The sequence below is a fragment of the Pyxicephalus adspersus genome, chromosome 2 (assembly GCF_032062135.1).
Source record: "Pyxicephalus adspersus chromosome 2, UCB_Pads_2.0, whole genome shotgun sequence".
Classification (NCBI taxonomy): domain Eukaryota; kingdom Metazoa; phylum Chordata; class Amphibia; order Anura; family Pyxicephalidae; genus Pyxicephalus; species Pyxicephalus adspersus.
Genome location: NC_092859.1, coordinates 16,902,774 through 16,925,373, shown reverse-complemented (window position 1 = coordinate 16,925,373; position 22,600 = coordinate 16,902,774). Strand labels below are relative to the sequence as shown.

The 22,600-nt window shown below is 37.5% G+C and overlaps 1 protein-coding gene across 6 annotated transcripts in view; it reads right to left on the bottom strand.

Moving 5' to 3' along the window:
- Positions 1 to 3,114: 3,114 nt before the first annotated feature.
- The window catches only part of ADGRL1 (adhesion G protein-coupled receptor L1), a 255,377-nt gene continuing 235,891 nt past the window's right edge, over positions 3,115 to 22,600 (bottom strand). For 5 of the 6 annotated variants that reach the window (XM_072399701.1, XM_072399700.1, XM_072399703.1 and 2 more), the window contains 6 exons: positions 14,759 to 14,850; positions 14,320 to 14,488; positions 10,992 to 11,199; positions 10,428 to 10,553; positions 8,742 to 8,759; positions 3,115 to 7,769 (listed from right to left, as the gene is read on the bottom strand). In XM_072399701.1, coding sequence (XP_072255802.1) covers positions 7,078 to 7,769; positions 8,742 to 8,759; positions 10,428 to 10,553; positions 10,992 to 11,199; positions 14,320 to 14,488; positions 14,759 to 14,850 — 1,305 coding nt within the window. In that variant the 3' untranslated portion in view covers positions 3,115 to 7,077. The remainder of the gene's footprint in view (positions 7,770 to 8,741; positions 8,760 to 10,427; positions 10,554 to 10,991; positions 11,200 to 14,319; positions 14,489 to 14,758; positions 14,851 to 22,600) is intronic. The other variant, XM_072399702.1, reaches the window with a different exon arrangement.

Below are 22,600 nucleotides of genomic sequence, written 5' to 3'. Positions count from 1 at the left end.
ACTTAATTCTCCCAGTCATGAATACTTTTTTCCTGTCCGTGTTTTTAAAAATCTTTACTGGACAATATGGATAGCATTTGCCCATATTTTCTACTAATTCAGTTTTAATAAAGTCTCAAATAAGATTCACCCAAAATTATTTATACCATAATTTAGCCAACATCTGTTTTTCAATTTAAAAAGTACCTTTTTAGATTAATTGTCCCATTTATAACTCAGAGAACAAACATGCTTGCCATATTCACCCTTTATTTGTTTACAGGTGAGTTAGAATAATTTACGTAATAAGTGGAGATCATGAGACAACTTTGGGGTCTTTAAGCCTGTGGAGAAATCTGTAGTTGTGTTGTTAACACGGGTTCAGCATATCTAGGGTTTTTTTTTCCTTTAGTTTTTATTGTGCAAAAATTTCCAAAAAAGAAAGGATAACTTACCAACTCAAAACATAAAAACATGTAAGTTGGCGTTCCCTAGGAACAAGAACTGTGAGTGTGTAGCTCCCCCCCCCCATGCTATTTAAATACCAGCCCACAGAAATCACTATGTGCTATGAGAATACCATAAACCAAAAATCAGGCTAAGTGGACCATGTGGGTTGTTATTTACAAATCAGGGGAGCTACACACTTGCAGCTCCTCTTGCAGGTATGTAAGCCTGAATGTCTTCTGAGTTAGTTTTGTTTTGAGAAGGAAACTCTTTTTTTTGGCATTGTTGTAAAAAAAAAATTAAAGAAAGAAATAAACCATGGAAAATCTAAACTTGTTTTAATAAATGGTGTTTTCTGTGGGTAACCCTTTTTTTTAAAAAAAAAATATACCCCTGGGGATCCTTCAAGCATAATATTTAAAGGATTTGTGTAATTACTCTGTTGTCCTCCTTCCCTCCCAACAGTATTTTCCCAAATGGTAATTACAGTAGAACATGTATCCAATGACAATGCCTGGCTCCCCATGAACTTTTTTTCCTAACAGTAGATCACGTTATTCACCCTAAAAGTGTAAAGTGTGCCTTCCATAAACTTCACGGGAGCTAACCAGCAAACCCTATCACTGGGAGGGGTACAAAAGCATTACTTCACATTCTAAATTCACTGAACATTTAACCTGGGAAGAACATGATCAAAGCAGAGTTCACCCAAGGAAGCTTTGCTGAATTCTAAAGGTGAATTTAGCTATTTTTTTTCACCTGGTGTATTTTTTGGCATATACGCATATATTGTGTGTTCAATTATTTGAAAACATTAACATTTTTTACAGAATATACATTGGACCAAGAAAAGGAATTTTTTTTTCATTTATATTCATAACTCTTAACTCATAACTTTCTTTCAAAACCCTCTGGCCATTCAATCTTGGCTATGACTCCTTTGGTCTGATGGTGACATCTATAAAAAAGCATGTAAAATACATAAAAAGCACACATACTGTAAATACTTGGGGCAGGGTTATCCAACTCTACTCAATAATGGCCAGGAGCTGCACACATTTGTATTTTTTTTTCTAAAGTATTTCCCTCAGAAATAGAAAATTGCTATAAAACTGAGGTCTTGTGTCCTTGTTTGGGGCCGAGAGTTGAAAAATCCTGTCTTGATAAATGGCATAGTATGGTAATATTAGCATTGTGTATAACTAACAATGGCCATGTACTTCTTAATTTTAATGCTGCTGATCCTTTGCATATATTTTGCAGCCTTGTGATACCTCCATGCACTCCAGTAATGGCTGAATGGCATTTCTCAAGGTGAGTTTCCCCATGGTGACAACAGTGGGTTATTTCTGCATAATGTATGGCCATTTTTAGTCTCCAGTGGAAGCCCATGTTGTAGGTTGACAATGCAGGCAAACAATTAATGAGAAAGGGACAGGGTTTTGTTATCCTGTAAGAGAAAGTTCTCAAACGACCTATAGTGCAGTATCACCAGATATGAAATAAAACTGCTGATTTAAAAAATCTGCCTCGCTAAAAAAAGTCCTCAGGTCTGTGGGAATAGTGTTATGATCTGGGGTACTTGTGGGGGCAGTATTATGATCTGGTGTGCCTGTGGGGACAGTGTTATGGTCTAGGGTGTCCGTGGGGGCAGTGTGATGATCGTGGCTGTCCGTGGGGGCAGTGTTATGATCTGGGGTAACTGTGGAGGCAGTGTTATGATCTGGGGTGTCTGTTTGGGTAGTGTGATAAGGGGTAACTGTGGAGGCAGTGTTATGATCTGGGGTGTCTGTTTGGGTAGTGTGATAATCTGGGGTGTCTGTGGGGTCAGTGTTATGATCTGGGGTGTCTGTGGAAGTAGTGTGATGATCAGGGCTGTCTGTGGGGGCCGTGTTATGATTTCGGGTGCCTGTGGAGGCAGTGTTATGATCTGGGGTGCCTGTGGGGGCAATGTTATGATCTGAGGGGTCTGTTTGGGTAGTGTGATGATGGGGGCTGTTTGTGGGGGGCATGTTATGATTTGGGGTTGCTTCTTTAGATCAGGTCTAGGCGCAGCAATGTTAAGTGCCCAAAATATGAGGTCAGCTGACTACCTGAATATATGGAATGATCAGGTTTTTACATCCATAGATTTTTTTCTACCCTGGTAACCTGTGCATAATCCAAGGTGACAATGCCAGGATCCATTGGGCTCAAATTGTGAAAGAAAAATCCAACATGAGCATGAAACATCATTTTCACACATTGATTGGCCACCACAGAGTCCAGACTTTAACCCCAATGAGAATCGTTGGGATGTTCTGGAGAAGACTTTACACAGCAGTTCAACTCTACCATTGGCAAACAATGCGACTGTGGATGGAATAAATCATTATCAATATTGTTTTCATCTACGTTACCTAACCAATCTCCAAATTATATTATTTTCAACAATATTTGTGAAAACCAGTATAAGGAAAAATACCAATCTGTATTTATGTAATAATTCCGTTGGTAATGTTCGTAGTGTTAGGGGTGGTTCCTTTGCTTACATACCTTGCACTAAATGCAGTTCCTCCTTTTCAGTAATCTGGGAGGTAAGATAGCTGTACATGTGACACAATGACTTGTTAAGGTGTACAGCTAAAATCTTGACATTCTCTTCCATTTGATTAAAATTTCCAGCCATTCAGACAATGAAAACAACCATTCAGAAATCAAAATGTTTTTTATTGGTGTGTTTCTTTCACTCCACAAGTTGCGATATTCATTTTTTTTTTAATATTTTTTTTTTGTCAACATTTTTTTCGGCCTTTTTTTGTGTAATTTTTTTTCTAAGTACGACATGGTTTCAGTCTTTCGTACGACCATTTTTTTTGTTCGCTTGTAGAATGGCGTTCGACCCATTTCTGGTTTTGGCATATGAAAAAGAAAATGAAGGAAGGAGAGAGAGAGGAGAGGAGGGGGCAGAGGTATTTAACCCTTTGCTCTTGTCAGAATCTATGGGGTTTGGCGGTGGTTGGCAACAAACAACATAAAACAAAAAGGGACAGATGCACAACTCAAATATGCTCCATACATGTTCTGGGCCTGAAGTGTCTAAGGGAGAGATTGCTCTTCTTGCCCATTGCAAACCAATCCTAGTCATTATTAGGGCAACAGGAGCAATTTCTTTTGAAAAGTCAAATGTTGAGGCCCTTTATAATTTGTTCAATCCTACCTCTGGCTGTCATTGTGAAAGAAAAATTCCAAAGTCTCCGTCCATCATAATTATTTCTGCTAGTAGACCCAGTGGTATGTTGGATCTCCTATAACATTCCACATTCATGGATCTTACTTCAATATATTTAAGGGGTGTTTTAAAACAATTTTTAAAAGGATTGTACATAAATATCCATTCTTTATACATAGAATTTTTGAAATACAAGCTTGACAAAAATAGTCTTTGAAAGTGCTTGGATTCTGATTGGGGCAACATGCAAATTAGTTACTTAAGTCATCTTAAGTCAGTGGAATTTCACACGGTGTAAGTTGTGCAGAAAAAAATATTTATGACAGCCACCATTGGTCCCCATGTATCAGTATCAATAATTGACTGAAGATGTCTTATACCTATATGGTATAATGGCAGCCATTTTGTGTAAGATTTTTGAGAAAACAGGTCAACTGCACACTGGAAACAAATTGCATATGAATAGGTTGGGCCCAGATTTTTTAAAACAGGCCTTGTATTCCCAGACTAGAAAAGATGACTTTTATACCTTGGATACCACAGACTCAACAGCCTATACCTTCAGTTGTCTTCAAGTATCAACATTACGGTAGGTAGGAACAGGAATGACTAAGAGGCTAATGTCTGTCTCTGCCTCCAAAGCCATTCTTTGGACCAGTGTTTCTCAACTAGGGTTCTGTGAAACCCTATGGTTACTAGGGGTTCCTTGAGCAATGAACAATTTGGACCTCTCTGGTCAGTTTAACTGACACCAATGATCTTTTTGGCTATCTGTAAGAGTGACACTCTTCCTAATGGCCAGTAATGTAAGAAACATTCTTCCTGCTGCCCACCATACTAATGTACTTTGAGCTGTGGATATAGTAATTATAGTAGGGGTTCCTTGAAGACGTAAAAGTTGTTTCAAGGGTTCAAAGGTTGAGAAACACTGCTGAAGACTATACAAAGAGTTATTTAAAGTACTAAGACATATTTTAGTAGTTTCCAGTGAATTGAGAGAATAAATGGTAAAGAAGCACACAAACTAGGCCGGAGGTATCATAATATCCGTACTAAGGACCGGAATTACTTTCCTACCAGCTCCATCGGATTCAATCCTGCCCTGAAAGTTTGAAAATGGCTGCTTACTCCATTAGGTAACAGAAACCCTGAAGCACAATCAACAACTGTGCTATTTAGTAAATGAGAATACACCTTGAGATTCCTCAAACTTTCCACATTTTGTTCCTGGTGACTAGGCCACAATTATATTTACCACAGGAGAGATGAGATTTGAAAATGGACAGTGCGTTGCACCACCACTTTTGCGTGTGAATGCAAAATGTGGAAAGACAACCTGAATATTAGCAGTTAAGAAAATGGAACAGGTTTATCACTGAGAAAATGATATATTAACAGAGAGTTAAAAAACTACACACCCTGCAGCTCTTGTACTTTAGGATCTACATCTCTGTACATACTACACCTCCCTATGGTGAATATTTACATGTCATATATCTATATGTAAGGATCTAATCATTTAGAGATGTATAGACCCTGTACAGGGCAAACATAAAGCTGATATATGCCAGTAAATAGGTTTTGGCTTTAGCTGTGTGCAGAAACCACAGGGAAAAAAGGCCAAGGCCCAACAAAACCCGTGGTAAGAAAAATGGCCTACACCATGCTTGATTTCTTGTTGAGGCGGCATGGGGTATATTAAATGATTGTTTAAAGTGACCCCATGTTAATGCCTTATTGCACTGTTCCCTAGAATTCATGGCCTTTATTTAGCAGCAGAGGGCTGGTTCTTGGGTATTTTTATGGGGCTACATGGACTATATTTTTTCTAGATTAAAACAATTAGTTGTGTTATCCATTTTCTTCTTTGAACAGGGTCATTAATGACAGAAGCGCTTCTTCGTATATATTTTTTGTTTTTGTTTCTTTTATATAAAATGTTATACTTTTATGCTTTTTCTTTCAGGCAGGTAGATGACCAAATATATGAAGACCTGTACAATTCTGAATCTCTACATGCAGAAAAAATAATAAATACGTTAAAAAAAAAAAAAACAAAGGTGTTTAAGAACTCAAACAAGGTAGCTGACAACACAAAGGCAAAATCTTTGGGACTGGTGAAGGTCATCCATGATTCAGTGGAATGGACAGAGTACGGCACAGTGGCAATTTTGGACAGGAAGAGACACTGCTGAAGGCAGACACAAATAAATAAAAAAATGCCCCCTACTGACCATTTCCACACCTCAATTTGACTGGAGAGGGATTTAGGCATCTCCCCTCATCTCTCCCTTTCCCCCCTTTAGAAGTCCGTTATTTACAGCAGTCGGAAAAGACACTCGCTTCCCCCATTGACAAAGTTCAGATGGTCCTCCGTTAACAGAGGTGGGGGATGTTTTGTGCTTAAATAAAGAATATGCAGGGCAACTGGTCCTTTTCACCCCAGCCTTTATCTGTAAAGTGGTGTTGCCACCTTCCTGGCAGAGGTTCCTGTCTCCCTGGTAGCTTCCTCTTCCTTTTTCCACGCACAAACCACGCTCCTCTGAACTGGACAAAAAAAGTGTCTGGTTTCATCGTTGAGGCAGAAAGAGGGGTTTGGGCGGAGAGAGAAGATGGCACCAAGGACTTTGTTGCAAAGGCCCAAGGAGAAAGTTCAGTGGTGAATGAAAGTGGCTTTTTTCTGGATTGATAACTTTCTGAAAGCTCTTGTTCAGTTTGCATTTCCTCTACTTTTCTGTGGGAATGCAAATTGTAAGCTGTGACATTTCAAAAATACAAATGTAAATTTTGCAATCTTAGGCAATTTATGTCCTCTACCTTCTTATTACTCAGCAAGCCTATGGGTTGTTTGGCACCTCTTATTGAGTGCATGAAATGAATTCATGACCAAGAATAAATGACCAGTTTCACTACTTGCATCCTTTCATGGCACCTGGCGTTGCTAACACAGATGGGCTGCCTACAGTTACTGTTGGCTAATCACTACATCTGCCTGTCACTTTTCATGTTTGTTTACATTGGCTTTGCAGCAATACTGTAAATGTCAGCACCAGACCTGTGGTTCTATCATTGTATCAGTAGCTCTTGTAGGTCTTGTTGGGGCAGATAGTTATGTTGCAAGAAGCTTATTTGGCATCCAAATCCCTACCTGTTTGTGTCCCTCACAAGCAATATAAATTGTTTTCAGATGAATGTTGGCAATCAAGAGGAAGTCCAAACAGACTGAACCCATATATTACCTGCAATCAACACCAGTAGTCCATCAACCAAGGCAGTATTGTGTCCTCACCCCTACTCCACCGAAATGGCCCCCTAGTTAAATACCACTTCCTTCCACCATATAACCCCGCTTTCTTCTGAGATGGAGAGGGAAGGCATTATCTCTCATTTTCATTTTGTAGGGGAGTAATGGAGTTGGTGCCAGGGGTGGACAAGTAAGTTCAGAGGCTGGTGATGAGCTGCATTTGCCCGTCACCCTCGGGCACGGATCCTTCTAGACCCAGAAACCCTTGGGGCATCTGGTAGAAGGCTTGCAACTGCCCTCTGGGCACTGAACCCAGCCGGCCAGGGAAGTACATGGCATCTGCCGCTGAAGGTGGGGGGACCCCCTGGTGACACGGCAACATTTCCCCAGAAGAAGGCAGGCCTGGTTCAGGGCTGCTGTCTGGGTAAGGAGAGTCTCTGAGGTTGGTCATGCTCGTGTAGAGAGAGTCGCGGTTGGGTGAGTCACGAGGGGCAGGTTCAGCTTCAGACTCCTCCAGATCACTCTGATACAGGATGGACTGAGCCCGTTGTAAGAGAAGGGGTTCTTCCAAAGCTTTGTACATGCGCTCCATCTCCAGAGTAGGGACCTCTCCGCCTTCTGCAATTGCTCCCGATGTTACCTCCTCATCCCCGGTATCTGTTGTCCCCTGGTGAGATTTACCCCTTAGGTTGCTGTGTACCAACTCAGAAATTATCATCTTTTCAAAGGCTGCAGCATCTGTAATATTACGGCGTCCTCCCTCGCCCAGTTTGGAAGGATCAGGTGGGAAGTCTCCAGCTCTAAGTGAGTAGCTGTTGTTAAAGTTACCATTGAGCGGAAGCGGAGGAAGGGCATCCTTTCCACATGGATCTCGGCTTAAGGTATGTTCTGTGGGACAAAGAACAAAGAAAATTTTGCATCATTTCATTACAAATAATAATGTTATATACTGTAATTTCTATTATTTTAAAGAATGGAATTGTAGGCTTTGGAACAGACTCATCTGTATGAGTTAAAGTCATAGTACTGTAAAAGTTATCATGTTTGAGAATATTATTAAAACATAATATAGCTGCTGAAAGACTAGTACAGTTTTATCATTATTTGTGCTGGAAATGTGACTGTTGGTACTGGTATATATATATATATATATATATATATATATATATATATATATACAGTATTTTATATTATAAATATTGATAGGCTAGATTCTAGCATTGTATGCTATCACTTTCACTGTAAAGATTACTGTTACTGTTTAGAACTAAACAAAACATTTACAAGCTTTAAACATGTGGGACTGCTTTACCCATTAATAAAGAAGGACAGTTTTCCCAGGTTCATCAAATTACAGAAACCAGTAGGCCCCCCCCAACAATTCTGGATTCCTTTGGCATAGCCTGATATATTCTCCAAAGATCCAGCAGAAGTCTACCTTTCAAACTCTGCCTACTTTGTGACATACGTCAAGTTTGGAAGGAGGATTCATTTTTCAATTCATTTAAAAAAATGACCAAAAAAAAAAATCAAAACAGACTTTGTACACTGGCAGATATATTCCTGCCAATGTACACTGGCAGATATATTCCTGCCAATGCCAAATGATTTCTGTTAGAACTTTTTGATTTTCAATGCGTATTATGAAGTGCAAGCTTTAGCACCAGAAGAGCTTAACCTTGACATGAAAAATGGAGGTCAGTTATAAAGTCTGGCCTAGCATGAAGGGTTTTCCCGAGGTACATAAGAACAGATCTGAGGTTTGCCAGAAAGTTTTTTCTTCAAATGTCAATCCAATTATCCACAACCACTTTGCAGTAGGTATAATAAACTATTAGGAAGGTTAAATGAGGCACTTACTGGGATCTCTGAAGGTTCCTGTATTTCGCCGCAGATGAACCAAGAGTAAAGGGAAAAGAAAGAGATACAGATATACATTGTTAGGTTAAATGAAAAGAAAAATGTGAACATAGTAAAGAAAAAAGAAAGATATGAAGGGTAAAAGAAACCTACATATTACGTGTTAGGTGGCAATCATTCAGTGGGCACCACCTCTTGCATAATCACAATTATATATCACACGTTCTATGCCCATAGCCAGGCTTTTGACTAACAATTGTCAGTATCTAAAAAGTATTTAAACTGACTCATAGAGATGTGCCAGAGTTAGTGGAAGTAAACAGTGAAGATTTTGCTAGCAACACAACAGGGAAGAGTTAAAGCTAAACATTTTTTAAACTTTTGTATTAACATTTTAGCACAACCTGCACTATACTTCAGACTGCTCAGAAGGTAGGTCAAAACTAAAGGGTGAATATAGCGTTTCAAAATAGAACACAAGCCATCTAACAAGTTCTGCACATCTATAAGAATAATATTATGTTATAATTGGACTAGTCACCATATGAAGTCCAATAGATGTGTAGCCTAAATGACTCTACATAACAAACTGAGCACCAGATATGGCTGTTGCCCAGCTGGAATGATAATTAACTGTTAGACTATAAAAAAAATTCTGGGACCTCAAGAGAAAGCCCTTGCTGTTGATGAACTTAAGTGGCCTGAACTTAACACTATTAAACATTCTTGGTATGATATGCAATGCAAGAGATTTTTGGGGGATACTTTTCCGTGTCCAACATCAGTATATATGACATGACATCATATGTATGTTATGATAGAGAGAAAAAGATTTCTGCATATTACACTGAGTATGAACTATGGCTTTGTTGAATGAATAGAAAACTGATATTGGACTAACGTAATCTCAAATGGGACCATTACGAATTAAAATAAATGTAGTTTCTTGTGATATAGATATGACAATAGACTTTCTAAAGAGATGTGTAATATGTCAGCGCCATATAAATATAGGTAACTAAAATAAATACTATGATAGATATGTTCTAATACAAACCATAATGTTATTATAGGCTGTTTAGTACCCACACCACTGACTGTAAAAGTTAAGACTTTTCTTATACTGCCCCTATAACACTACATCTTAATCGTGTCTTTTAAACAAAGTAAGAATGTAGGGGACAGAAATCAACTACTATGTTTTGCTTGAATTACTTGTAATCTAAAAGGCTGAAACTTAGAGTAAACCTGCATTCATCATTCATTTTAACTTGTTTACTGAAGGGAGATCAGTATAGAAGAGCCTTGGATACATATATGGTCACATAGCTTGCGGAACACCATGGGATTCCCAATGAACAGTTCTTTAATTTGAAAAAACTAAGTTGAGTTTTTAAAGTTCTTCATAGCTGTGCCCCTTTACACACCTAACAATGGGTTCAACGCTGTAATGAACAGCTTCAATGACCAAGGGTAAGTAGGGAAAGGCTGAAATTGCTATTGCAGATTAGAGCCCATGGGGTGTAGGAACCTTGTAATTCTGCATGAGGTATCCAATTAGCAGGCAACTTTAGATCTACCTACAGTAACTCCTCTATATTCCTCTATATAACTTCACAATGGTTTTATACACATATTTCTTTGTATTTGTCTTTTCAATATATAACAATATATAATTTGTCTCACCAGTGGTGTTGTATCCAGGGGAAGAAGGACTAAAGCCCACAGACTCTGTGATCAGTGTGTTATACGGGCTGGTGCCTACACGGCTTTGCAGTACAGGATTCGTCAGTAAGTGGTTACCCATTGTGCCTTGGGGGATAGTAAACAAGAGTCAGGTTATCTATTCAAAGTCAGGCCCCATTTTAATTGAAATGTAAAGCCTATTTTCAAATACAATGCACATGTTCAACTTTCTGAACAATATAATACTGTAGGTCAGGGCAGTGAATGAATTAGCTGTAAAATATTTTTTGACAATCTTCTCTCTTTACACAACCTCTTGGTATCAACAGTACTTTCTAGGAAATGTTCTGTATGTTAGTAAATTTGTGGAAGGCACCCCTTCTTAGAATTTTACCGTGGGAATACAGAAAATTTGAACATTTCCTATCGAAGGCACTTAAAGAGCTTGATTCAATGATGTTTTCACTGCTTTGCATTACAGACAATCATTCTGTCAGAAAGTTGAAGTTGTGCTTTAAATTTCTCGGCCTAAAAATGTACTGGACCATAAGTGATTGTACATACCTCTATTTAGAGTCGGGGTGCTATTTAGATCTCCAGCAATAAAGGAGGATTCTGTCTGTTTTCTGACAGTGTCGTTCCACATCCGGCGTATACGGCTCTGGGTATAATAACGACTGTTGACTGTAGATTTCAAGGTTCCATGTTCTGCTCCCGGACCCCTTACACAGCAGTAGGAGTGTCTGAGACATTTGCTGTATTCCTTATGTACCTGAAGAGACAGGGAAATTTAAAGGTGATTACCTGTAGTTGAAAATCCTTAGACCAAGGCAGCCATTATGCAAGTTAAGCCCATTCACCAACCTGCATCCTGACACTTCCGCATCAAGGCACAAGAAAAACCCAAACTAGATTCTTTTACCACTTTCATATTGAACAACATTTGATTTTTTTGATCACAAGGGACAACTTTGAACTGACACCTCTACAAAATAATTAGGTTGTATAACCTATGCTAAATTTTACACTGTTTTTGCTAACATGGACATTGGGAAAAGTGGAAAAACGTCTTTCCTAATGACAAACATACCCATCTTTCAATCTTTATTTTCAAACTTGAGGATTGGTGGATTGTCATTTAAGAATACAAATGATATGGTCCAAGTACAAGAGGAGGGGTCAAAATACGGCAAGGTAAGGATCCTGTACCAAACTGGGTAAGCCTTCTAGATGAAGAATAAGACTTCATTTTTTTTTTTTAATGAGCGGTATGGAAATCAAGATTTTGGGTTCTTTTTAGGCAGCAACTATATTCTTTAGTTCTCCTCTCAGACCAAAGGCATAGCAACTCAGAGAAAAAGAGCACTGAGCTCCATATACAGTTCCAGTGGATATGAATCATGTTTAGCAGTCAAATTCAGAAAAACTGCATCCAAGTTATCTACATTTTAAGAGGATACACATCTGTTTCTGTCTGATACTTGTGCATGGTTTTTAAGAATTCACACTAAATAAACCATCTCTTATCCATGGGAACAGAAGATTGAGATCCTTGTTCTCTTTATTTCTCAAAAACATCTAGTCCCTTAACACTGAACTTTACTAAAAGTAAATATACACAGTTTAGGCTAGCACCTTATTCCATTTGCACTTGCATTTGCACTGTTCATAGTCCAATGAAGAGGCCATCCAAAATAAATGTGTGTTGGTGCTTAATATAATTGTCTTTCTTTTTAGATGACAGTTAACAAATACTAAATCTTTGCTTCCCATCCTGTCACCGTTTATTGCTGAATATTAGCTAATAGCTAAATATCATCTCATTCAGAGACTGAATAGATCCTCTCTCAAAACCTAAAAGTCATTATTGATTGATCACATTTATGGTATGAAAAAAAAAGGTAAGCCTGACTGCTTGCAGAGGATAACTTCTGCAAATTTAGCCTTTGGTTTCTTTATATATTTTTCCAGTTTTGTGAAGATTCATAAGTGTATGCTATACAGATGGAATGAAGGAAACATTGAGCTTTTCCTCTTCCAGATGATCATTTTTTTCAAAATTTGAAGTCCAAAATGATTAAATGGAAATGGCCAAAAAAGGTCAGCACCTTTTCTTCGCATACTTTAAGGGTGGATTTACACATTGATAAAGAACACCTTGTCCAGTGTTTCTCAAATGCTTACAGCATCACTTTGCATTTTGCAATATTTTTCTGCAGAACTTACTTCTTAGCCTAGAACCCTGCTAAGCTAGAATATGGCACTTTGACACATGGGTACATTATGGGCATTTTAGTGGCATTCCACTGGAGAAGAATTTGTCAAGTGTGCACAAAGTTTGTCAAGTGTGTACATTCAGTAACACAAATCAGTGAGAATGGCCACCATAAACCCCTGTATGTACTACCTAATTTGGCACAATATACCAGGGGAAGGAGATTGGCAATTATTTCAAATGCTGGAAAAACCTTCTTATAACAATAACCTCACTGTACTTTGATGAAAATTGGGAATGTAATGCCATAGGTAATATGGGGGGTATACCAACCACTGTCGGCTCACTTGGAAAGGAAAATTCCATCAATCCTTTACAGATTTGTTGTACTAAAGTATAGCTGAGATATTGGGCCTGCCTTCTTAAAAAAAGTTTGCTACTAGTTTATAACTACTTTCAATCCTGTACCAGATCTATTCCAGGTTTTCTGCATCCCCCAGGTCATCCCATGATAGTCTATTATCTCCAGTCTTGGAAAGCTTTAATAAATCAGGGCCATAGTAGAGTGGTGCTGGGATAAAGGGGTCGTATAGAAAAGTATAGGCATGCTGTAATACCAGATTTCACAAGGAAGTATCACTATTCAGAAGTACTAGTTTTAGGGTTTCATAGAACCTAGTTTTCTGGCCATTTTCTTTAACTAGGAGGTGCACACAGATACTAAAACAGCAAACAATGCAAAGCAAGCCAAAAAAACTGATTAAAATATGACTATAATTATGTGTTTGGAAATCATTTAGACTGTAAAACCACAGCAGACTCAGTAAACCATTGTTTGATAGCTATTGCTGTGTTTTTTATTTTCCTTTACGGCAGCAAAGATTGTAGATTAGCTCTATCACAGTTAAAATGAAAAGCAAATGTTAGCCTGCAAAGGTTAAATGATGTTGCAATTAGCACAATAATATTTATTGAAGCTGATATTAGCTCAGTTTTCCCCATAATGTGATTTGGGTAGCCTACTGTTTTGTGGGAGAAGCGAATGGAATCCAAATCTAATTTACATACGTAGAATAATAAGTTAATGTACTGTAGAAAATATGCTTTTTTTTCAGCTCAAGACCATTTTCTTACATTTAAAAAAAAAAAACATTTTATGTGCCTGTAATTATAGGGGAAATGAGAAAAATGGGGCCGGGTAACGAAGAGACAATTTACAGTGACTGACAGGTCTTCTGTGGGGAGTCATTGAAAAACACTGGCACTGGCACAATGTTCTTGATGTATTGGAGACAGACAAAAAGCACCAGATATTTAAACATGAAAGGTGCCACTCTAAAAAAAAAAAGTTCTGTATAATAATGTGTATCGTGACTTAAATATACATCAGATTTTCTCTTGTATTGTCTTTGTGGTAGAGTCGGGAATGTTCAATTCCCGTGTAGCAATGCATACTGGAGTTGATCACTGCTGTGTCAAGTTCTGACAAGATGTTGCTTAGTGTTGTGAAGCTCTACAGGAGATGATGAAGTGCATACAGGTCAATGATTTCCCTGTGTAGGTGTTCTTGAGCTTTCCACAGAGCATAATTGCAGTGGTGTAGCCTTATGCTAGGCCTCTGTTATTTGTAAGGCTCGCGGCAAGACACGCTACCAAATCTACGGGTTGCATGCTAACCTTCTTCTGGAGAGCACAGTGGAAGATGAAGATGAAAAGGCCCTGCAAGGCATTGAAGGTCGTAAAGAGATAGGCCAGGACCAAAGACTCTTTATTGATAAACAGGAGACCGAAGGCCCAGGTGAGACCAAGGAGGAAGAGGAGGGTAACTGCTCCTAATGCCCAGGACCTGAATTGGAAACAAACAATAATTAAAATCAGAACACTTACATTTACATTTGAAGGTAGGAGAAAGCAGATGAAGAACCTAAGTACAGTCATAAACTAGAATGTTTTTTGTTTCACTCCTTAAAGTTGCCATACTCAGGAAAAATGGACTTTGCTAAGCATCATTTTATCTAAAACATCATTAGGTTAAAACTCAAAAATATCCATATAATAGCGGTCCCTAAATTCTGTATGGGATGAAGGGGATTTGAAAGTTACTAAAAATCCTTACTTGATGTTCTCCAAGCGACTCGAGTCTGGCTTCACGACGGAGGAGGAGCGAAGCATCTTGTGAAGGGTGACCAGAAGGATTAGTAGGTTCACCTACAAACAGAGAGACAATATGAAAGATTAAAAAATAATAATAGGTCATAAATTTGTAGTCCTATAAAAATGTTGTCCTGTTTGCCACCATACCACAGGAAGGAGTCTGGTATATTTATTCTTCCTCCATATTCCCCATTCACTGAAGCATAATCAATGCAGTACTTTCATTACTGTGTTTTATTTGCTTGTTTTACTTTACTGTTTAATCAGTAATGGGATTTTCAATGCACCAAAGGTGTTACTTTACAGATCAGACTAATATATTACACACATTATTTTATTGCTTTATGAGGTATTTTGACTGTAAAAGTCAGATCAGGCGGGTTATAACTATAAGTTTATAGAAAGTATTTACTGTGTAGGGAAGGAAAAAGAGAAAGAAGAGGTGATGATAAAATCACACATTGTCACCTTTGGCATTAACCCTGCTTTTTTATTATATTTTTTATATATTTTTTACTCTTCAATTTTATGTAAATAGATCGCTTTGTTTCAATATCATGCTTTGAAGAAGGGGTTTGCTGAACACAAACAACTAGGGCAACTACTGAAGAGGTTGTAAACTTGTACCAACTATGGACGCTTGCCCTTTTCAGTTTTCTCCTCCTGACACCATATAAGTGTTCTTAGTGTGGATTTACGCATTGGGCAAAAGTTTTACTTTATGTACTATTGTGAAATGTATCAAAGGACATGTTGGGCTTGGGGGTTATCTCCATAACTTGCCTACCACAACTTGTGAGTGCATTTTTTTTGTCGTGCAATTGGATAATGCATGGAGTTTTAGCTATGGGTTAGTGTAGAATAGACTCATCAACTATTTTCAGAAATGTCGAGCTTATCCTTCATATTCTTGGTGATTACAACAGGGCCAGGTCTTTATGTGTGTCTTTAGTGCTTGCAATAGGTATGGTATTGGTATTTAAAGCATGTACAGGAACTGTAAGAGAAAACTCCAGCAGTGCATATGATAATTTTTCAGGAGCTGTACTGGCCAAAGATATCTTAAAAATTAAAGAGTAAAGTAGTTTTTGCACTGAGCTCCATTTAATCGCAAATCCTATAGGCCCCTACTGTGTTAGTTTCATTGATGTATTCATTGTTCACATAAATCTCTTCTTGTAGCAACAAAATATTTGTGAGTTGTGAACATTTGGCTCAATATTGAAGATCTTGGAACAGCTTCTTGTAAAGTTATACAAGAGGACATCTTAATTCCTAGAAGAGTAGTTATATATTAATTTCTTTTAATATGGCCTAACAATATGCTGATCACTGTGGTCATATGTACACAAAAGCTGTATAATCTGGTTGGGTGGCTTAAGGATCAATCATATAAACAGCCAGTATTATTATCAAAAATGACAAGCTGTCTGTAAATTTACCAAGGAATATTTTCCACTAGACAAGAAATTCTTGATGGTTTACCGGCCTACAATGCATAAAGGTGGATGGGATCACTGTAGACCACTCACAATCACTGACATTGAACATTTGTAGTTTTACAGTTGAAAAGTTGCTATACAGGAGAACCATAGAGTGGCAAATAGAAGAGTGTATTTATTACAACAATGTAAGTAGATAACTCTTCTCCTATGCTGTCTCTGACTTATGTGGTACTCACCTAACTCTGTAAAAAAATACCTACTTGTAGGATTCATTCAAGCTGATTCACTACATCCTTTCAATCTGTCAATCCTGTACAATTGTATAGACTCATCATCTGTACCGAAACTGCTAACTCTAATTTCACTGCACACTGTGAGCTTCTCACCATGTAAATTGGAAGCTGCTGCTACAGATAAGGCCCTTCTTATTTCTTGTATGGAGGGATCCAGAATCATCTAGCCCTTTTAACCCTGGCATAGCTGCCCCATGCCAACCCATTTAATTTTTTGGATATTATTCCTTTGAATCATGGAAGCTTGTTATCACATGTGGAAGTTACAACAGCCTTCTATTTTCTTAGAGCTGTGGACATCACCCTTCCGGTCCCTTGCACAAGCCATAATCTGCTTGCACAGTGACATAGTGATCCCATCACTGGATCTAAAGAAAAAGCTTGTGGTAAAAACAGAAAGGTTTATAAATTTCATTAGGTTGTTGGTAAGGGAAGAAAAGATGGGACCAAAAATGGGGCAAAATATAGGCAAGAGTAAACATCTTTAAAGCTAGGGCACAATCAAATGCCTATTAAAAAAATTCTATTATAGTTTAAAAATGCAATGTCAATTTGTTGCAATGGGAAAAATTAAATTTTCCTCATTCATCGCCAATATTGTTTTTGCTATCTATGTGCCTTGACCACTCATCTCTCCTATCTATTAAACTGTAAGGCCAGAAGGATGGAAACAACCTTGATTTGAACTTTCTTGAAATCTCCTGAATCCAGAATGAAATGTTATAAATGGCAGCCTACTTTTTGATTCTATGGGCCTGATTTATTAAAGCTCTCCAAGACTGGACAGGATACACTTTAATCAGTGAAGCTGGGTGATCCAGAAAACCTGGAATAGATTTCCTATAAGTCATTTGCTATTTGTTAACAAATGTTTTCAATCCTGGACCAGATTCATTCCAGGTTTGCTGGATCACCTAGCTTCACCGATGAAAGTGTATCTTCCTCAGCCTTGGAGAGCTTTAATAAATCAGGCCCTATGTTTCACTTTAACACATCGTACATTGTCCAAAGAAAATTAGTCTGGACTCATCTAGCTTGATTAAAAATGGTCTTCCATGTGTGGCCAGCTTAGGCTGTACGGAACACCATTCTTACACAACTTTTAGATTAGCTGCCGGTCACTGGGATAGTCAAAAGAAAAAAGAAATGTAAGTAGGGTATATCAAATTGGCATCATGAAGTTGACTATTGCATGGTTTTGCTAGTACCATATGCAACATGAATACAAGAGGCTGAACAGGGGGTGACTTATTGTGTGGCAAACTTGTTGTTTGTCATAAAAAAGGCACTGTTGTTATGCAAATAATGCTATTCTTCTATTCTCTCTATTTTTATAAACTCAAAAAGATTGTGGTTTTTCAGTCTTATCACAACTTTTAAAGTAATCACTACTTTCAGCATTGAAAATTGTGATATTTAGCAAGTGGAAGTCAGTGTGGTCATCACTTGATTATTGCCATATAGCATATGCCACTTTGAAAGTAGAGATTACTGTAGGCTACAATGGAAATCAGAGGTGTTTGATTCCAGGATGTTACACTTTTATATAAAAAATAAGGACACAATCACTCCTCTGAACTAGCCATATATTAGGGTCCCCGCCTTAGCTTTGTCATTTCTCCATTACTGATGGAATCTATTTTGAAATGGCTAGGACAAACCTGACAGAAGTATAATTTCAGCACCAGAAGGCGCCCGTTACATTTATTAAAGCAAAGATCTTTTTTTTTTCTTTTCTCTCTGTCACTTGAGTGTGCCAGAAAGAAAATCTTATGTCGCAACCAATCTGATGACCTTTAATATGTGTTGTCTCTATATTGCTGAGCTGCTTTATTTTGAATTGGCTCCTTGCAGGTTTAAGTGGTGATCGCTCTCTGTCCTAGTCGGATGAGCATGCTGAAGAATAATCCACTTCAGAAAATACTAAGGGTCTTTAGTGTTTCTTTATTCCACATTTATTGGTAATCTTTAGTCAAACTTTAGTCTTAGAGCAGGACAAGGACAGAATGGTGACCTAGTTTAGGTATTAGCTTTCTTCCCCCATTGCTTTGATTCACATTGATAAGGATAATATTAGGTACAACAAACCCTCCCTCTATCAATCTCAGTTTCTGTACTGATATGGCCCATATGAATGGCCAGTAATGCTATTTTTCTGGTTTACATCGGAAGCATAAATGTACTTATCTCTCCTAGACATTCACAAGGTACTAGGCTCCTGCCTACTTTATATCAGTGCTTTAGCTGACCTCCTATACCTCTTATGTTTAGAAACCCAAAAACTTAAACATACAAATACACATCCAAAATGATCCAGTGCCACATGATCTCTGTGCTGGTTTGCTCTCCAACATTAGCCCCTTTGAAAAACCCACACCAATGGGTAAAGACCAAACATGCAGGACCAGGATGTCAAGAAAGCCAATTTATTTTGTAGAACTTGAAATGTGTCTACTGTATAAGCTTTAGTGCTGCTTTAATGACATTAAAATGGTAATTTTGCAACAAAATACTTATTTGTATGTTTAGGGAATAGCTAAAGCTGCTGTCAGTTGTTGTTGCTGTCTGTTTCCTAGGTAGGTAGATATCTGTTTCCTTGCTGGGGGAATTAAGTACCTCTAAGTTGTTACCAGAGCAGATGACAGCTGTGAAATGTTGATCTCCCATCACTTTTTGTCCTGATGAGAATGTTTTTCCAGAAAAATGGAGATAGTTATTCTCTCCAGCAAAATTTTCATTCTATTTAAAACTAAAAGTTTTGGCTAGAGATACATTTTTTATGCTCACACATATCTCAGAAAGTCTGTCTCATTAAGGTCTACAAAAGTCTTGAATAAGCCTGGTTCAATTTGCATGTTACCATGGCTGTGCTTGGAAGTTAGGAAGAGAGAAAGATGTATGTGACAGGTACAGTTGTTTTCTTGGGAACAGAAATGACATTACAGAGAGAAGAAGAAAGAAAGTGAGACAGAGATAGGAGAGAAGTAAAGTGATAGAATACCTGCTATACTGTTTTATGAATGTATTATCTACAGCAGCCTTTCTCAACCTTTTACCCAAGAGGAACCCTTAACAAATTTTCAAGTCTTTGGAAACCTCTGCAGCAATAAATAATTGGGGTCAATAGGAAGACTCCTTACATTGGCAGTCTGGGGGGAAAATGCCTCCTTTACAGTCTGGGTCAGACTGGCACTCTTACAGTCAGCTAAAAAAAGATCTTTGGGGTCACGTTGCTTCGCCAAGTGGAAATATATTTATAGGAGGGTGTTCCATCACAGCTCAAGGAACCCCTAACAATATCTAAAGATACCATGGAGTTCCATTGAACCTTAGTTAAGAATGGCTGACCTAAAGTTTTCTCTTTCTACTTCCCTTGTGTTCCCTTCATCTTCCTATAAACTCATTGAAAATGTCAGGAAGCATATGACTGATGGACGAATCAGGTTTGATTGTAAGGGCTTGTTCACATGCAGTTGTGTGTTTTTAGGGCGAGTGAACAACCAACAAGACCGTCAATGCTCTAAAAATTTTTCATGTTAAGAATGTTTTTCTCTTGCTTTATGTTGTGTCCACATGCTACAAAATAAAGGGAAAATTCGAAAATGGCATATGGATGCCAAATTACATTGATACCATCTTTTGAGAGCATTAACTAAGTGTCAGAATGCAAACCCCCAAACTCATTCAGTTCTGCAAAATAAAACTGAAAGACATCTCCTGGCACACCGAAAACATGACTTCTGGGAAATTAGGAGACTTTTTTCATTCAGCTCTTATTACCTTACTAACAAGGTAGGTAATATATTTTGTTAAAAAATCTTACTATTTCAGTGTCAAAACTAATAACATGGAATTTATGCTGGCACTTTAAAAGTGTATGTTATAATGTATCCATCTTTTCACACCTAGCATATTACAAGTGCAAATGCTCCGTTAATAGATTTGCAGCACTTTCCCTTCATCACCAAGGAGCTCATGTTTTACCACATTAATTCTCCATTAAACTCTATTACTTTTGATGAGATAAGTAACACACTGTACATTGTTTTCTCTTTCTGCTGAACTGTGTAAAAAGACATTTCGCTTTACATTTTAGTTAAAGTGAAAAAAAGTGTGCCAGGTACTTTCTTCAGCAGAAGCAGCCATATTGTGAAAAAGAATTGTTGAGTAAAAATCTGTACTTCTATGATGACCAGGGTTAAGACTAGCAGGTGACTTGCAGTTACAGTGTTCCATAATTGATTTGAACTTTCATGAATACTCCTAAATCCTGAATGAAATGTTATAAATTACAGCCTACTAGTTGATTCTATGTTTCAATCTAACACATCGTCTATTGTCCAAAGACCATCAGTCTAGATTCATCTAGCTTAATTAAAAATGACTGGTCTTCCGTGTGTTTCCAGCTTAGGCTATACAGAACACCATTTTACTTTTAAACTAGCTGCCACTGGGATAGTCAAAAGAAATTAAGCAATGGAAGTTCAGCTCTTATTACCTTACTAACAAGGTAGGTAATATATTTTGTTAAAAAATCTTACTATTTCAGTGTCAAAACTAATAACATGGAATTTATGCGGAGAAATGTGGACTGGCACTTTAAAAGTGTATGTTATAATGTACTTTTATGGACCTTCATTTCATCAACTATTTGATAAACCACTTACCATTTGACATTGAGTCCCTAGTATAAAAGTACTCCATCCTATCAAAGTATTTCACTTTTCTAATTGGAAACCTCTATTTTGTTTTTTTTACCACACAATGTTTTGTATTTCCTAGGACGTACAGTTAATACTATGTATAACACTAAAATTACAAGGTCATCATTTATTATTATTATTATTATTATTAATAATATATTGTTGAATCTACCTATTGACTGTAATTATGTATACTATTAACCAACTCTAATTGAAACTAATATTTATGTGATCCCTAAAGCCCCAGTTGTGTTATTCAAAGATCCCCCTGATGAAGCCCTATCAGGGCGAAAGGCGTCCGGCTTAAGTAATGGCATAACACCTGTCTCCAATTTATGCCAACAAATGGGACATGCCTGGTTATGTACAACCTTCTGAGTAGATTTTAGATTGGTATACTGCTTTATCTATTTTACTATAGAATATGTTGTGTGTGTTTTACAGATATTATGGAACAAATAAAGTATATTTTTTTAACTTAATAAGCCTTCTTTCTCGGTGCCTAAAAAGAGCCTTCTTTTTCTCTCCTTCCTTTTCAATGTTTATTGGTTTAGGTTTGGCACCACCACTATCTCTTGAGAGACTAAAAAGTCCTGTATATATTCTCCTAGTGCATTTTTCTCATTTCCCCTTGCTATTTTTTCCCATATCCCCTTCCTTCCCCTTTTCCCCTCCTTTTTCCCCTAATTAACTTATTGAAATGTTTTTCTCTTGCTTCCTGTTGTGTCTACAGGCTAAAAAAATAAGGGAAAATTCCCAAATGGCATATAGATGCCAAACTCAATTGATACCATTTTTTTACAGCATGAGTTGAATAAAAGTATCAGAATGCAAACACCCAAACTCATTCAGTTCTGCAAAATAAAGCTGAAAGACATCTCCTGGCACACCAAAAAACATGACTTCTGGGAAATTAGGAGACATTCAGCTCCTATTACCTTACTAACAAGGTAGGTAATATATTTAGTTAAAAAATCTTACAATTTCACTGTCCAAACTAATAACATTGAATTTATGCGGAGAAATGTGGAGTGGCACTTTAAAAGTGTATGTTATAATGTATCCATCTTTTCACACCTAGCATATTACAAGTGCAAATGCTCCGTTAATAGATTTGCAGCACTTTCTCTTCCGTGTGTTTCCAGCTTAGGCTATACAGAACACCATTTTACTTTTAAACTAGCTGCCACTGGGATAGTCAAAAGAAATTAAGCAATGGAAGTAGTGCATATCTTATTGGCAGTCTGAAGTTGTCTATTGTAGAGTTTTGCCAGTACCATATGCAACATGAATGCAAGAGTCTGACCAAGGGGTCATTTAATAACACTAGCAGGTGACTTGCAATTGTAAGTGTTTCATAAAG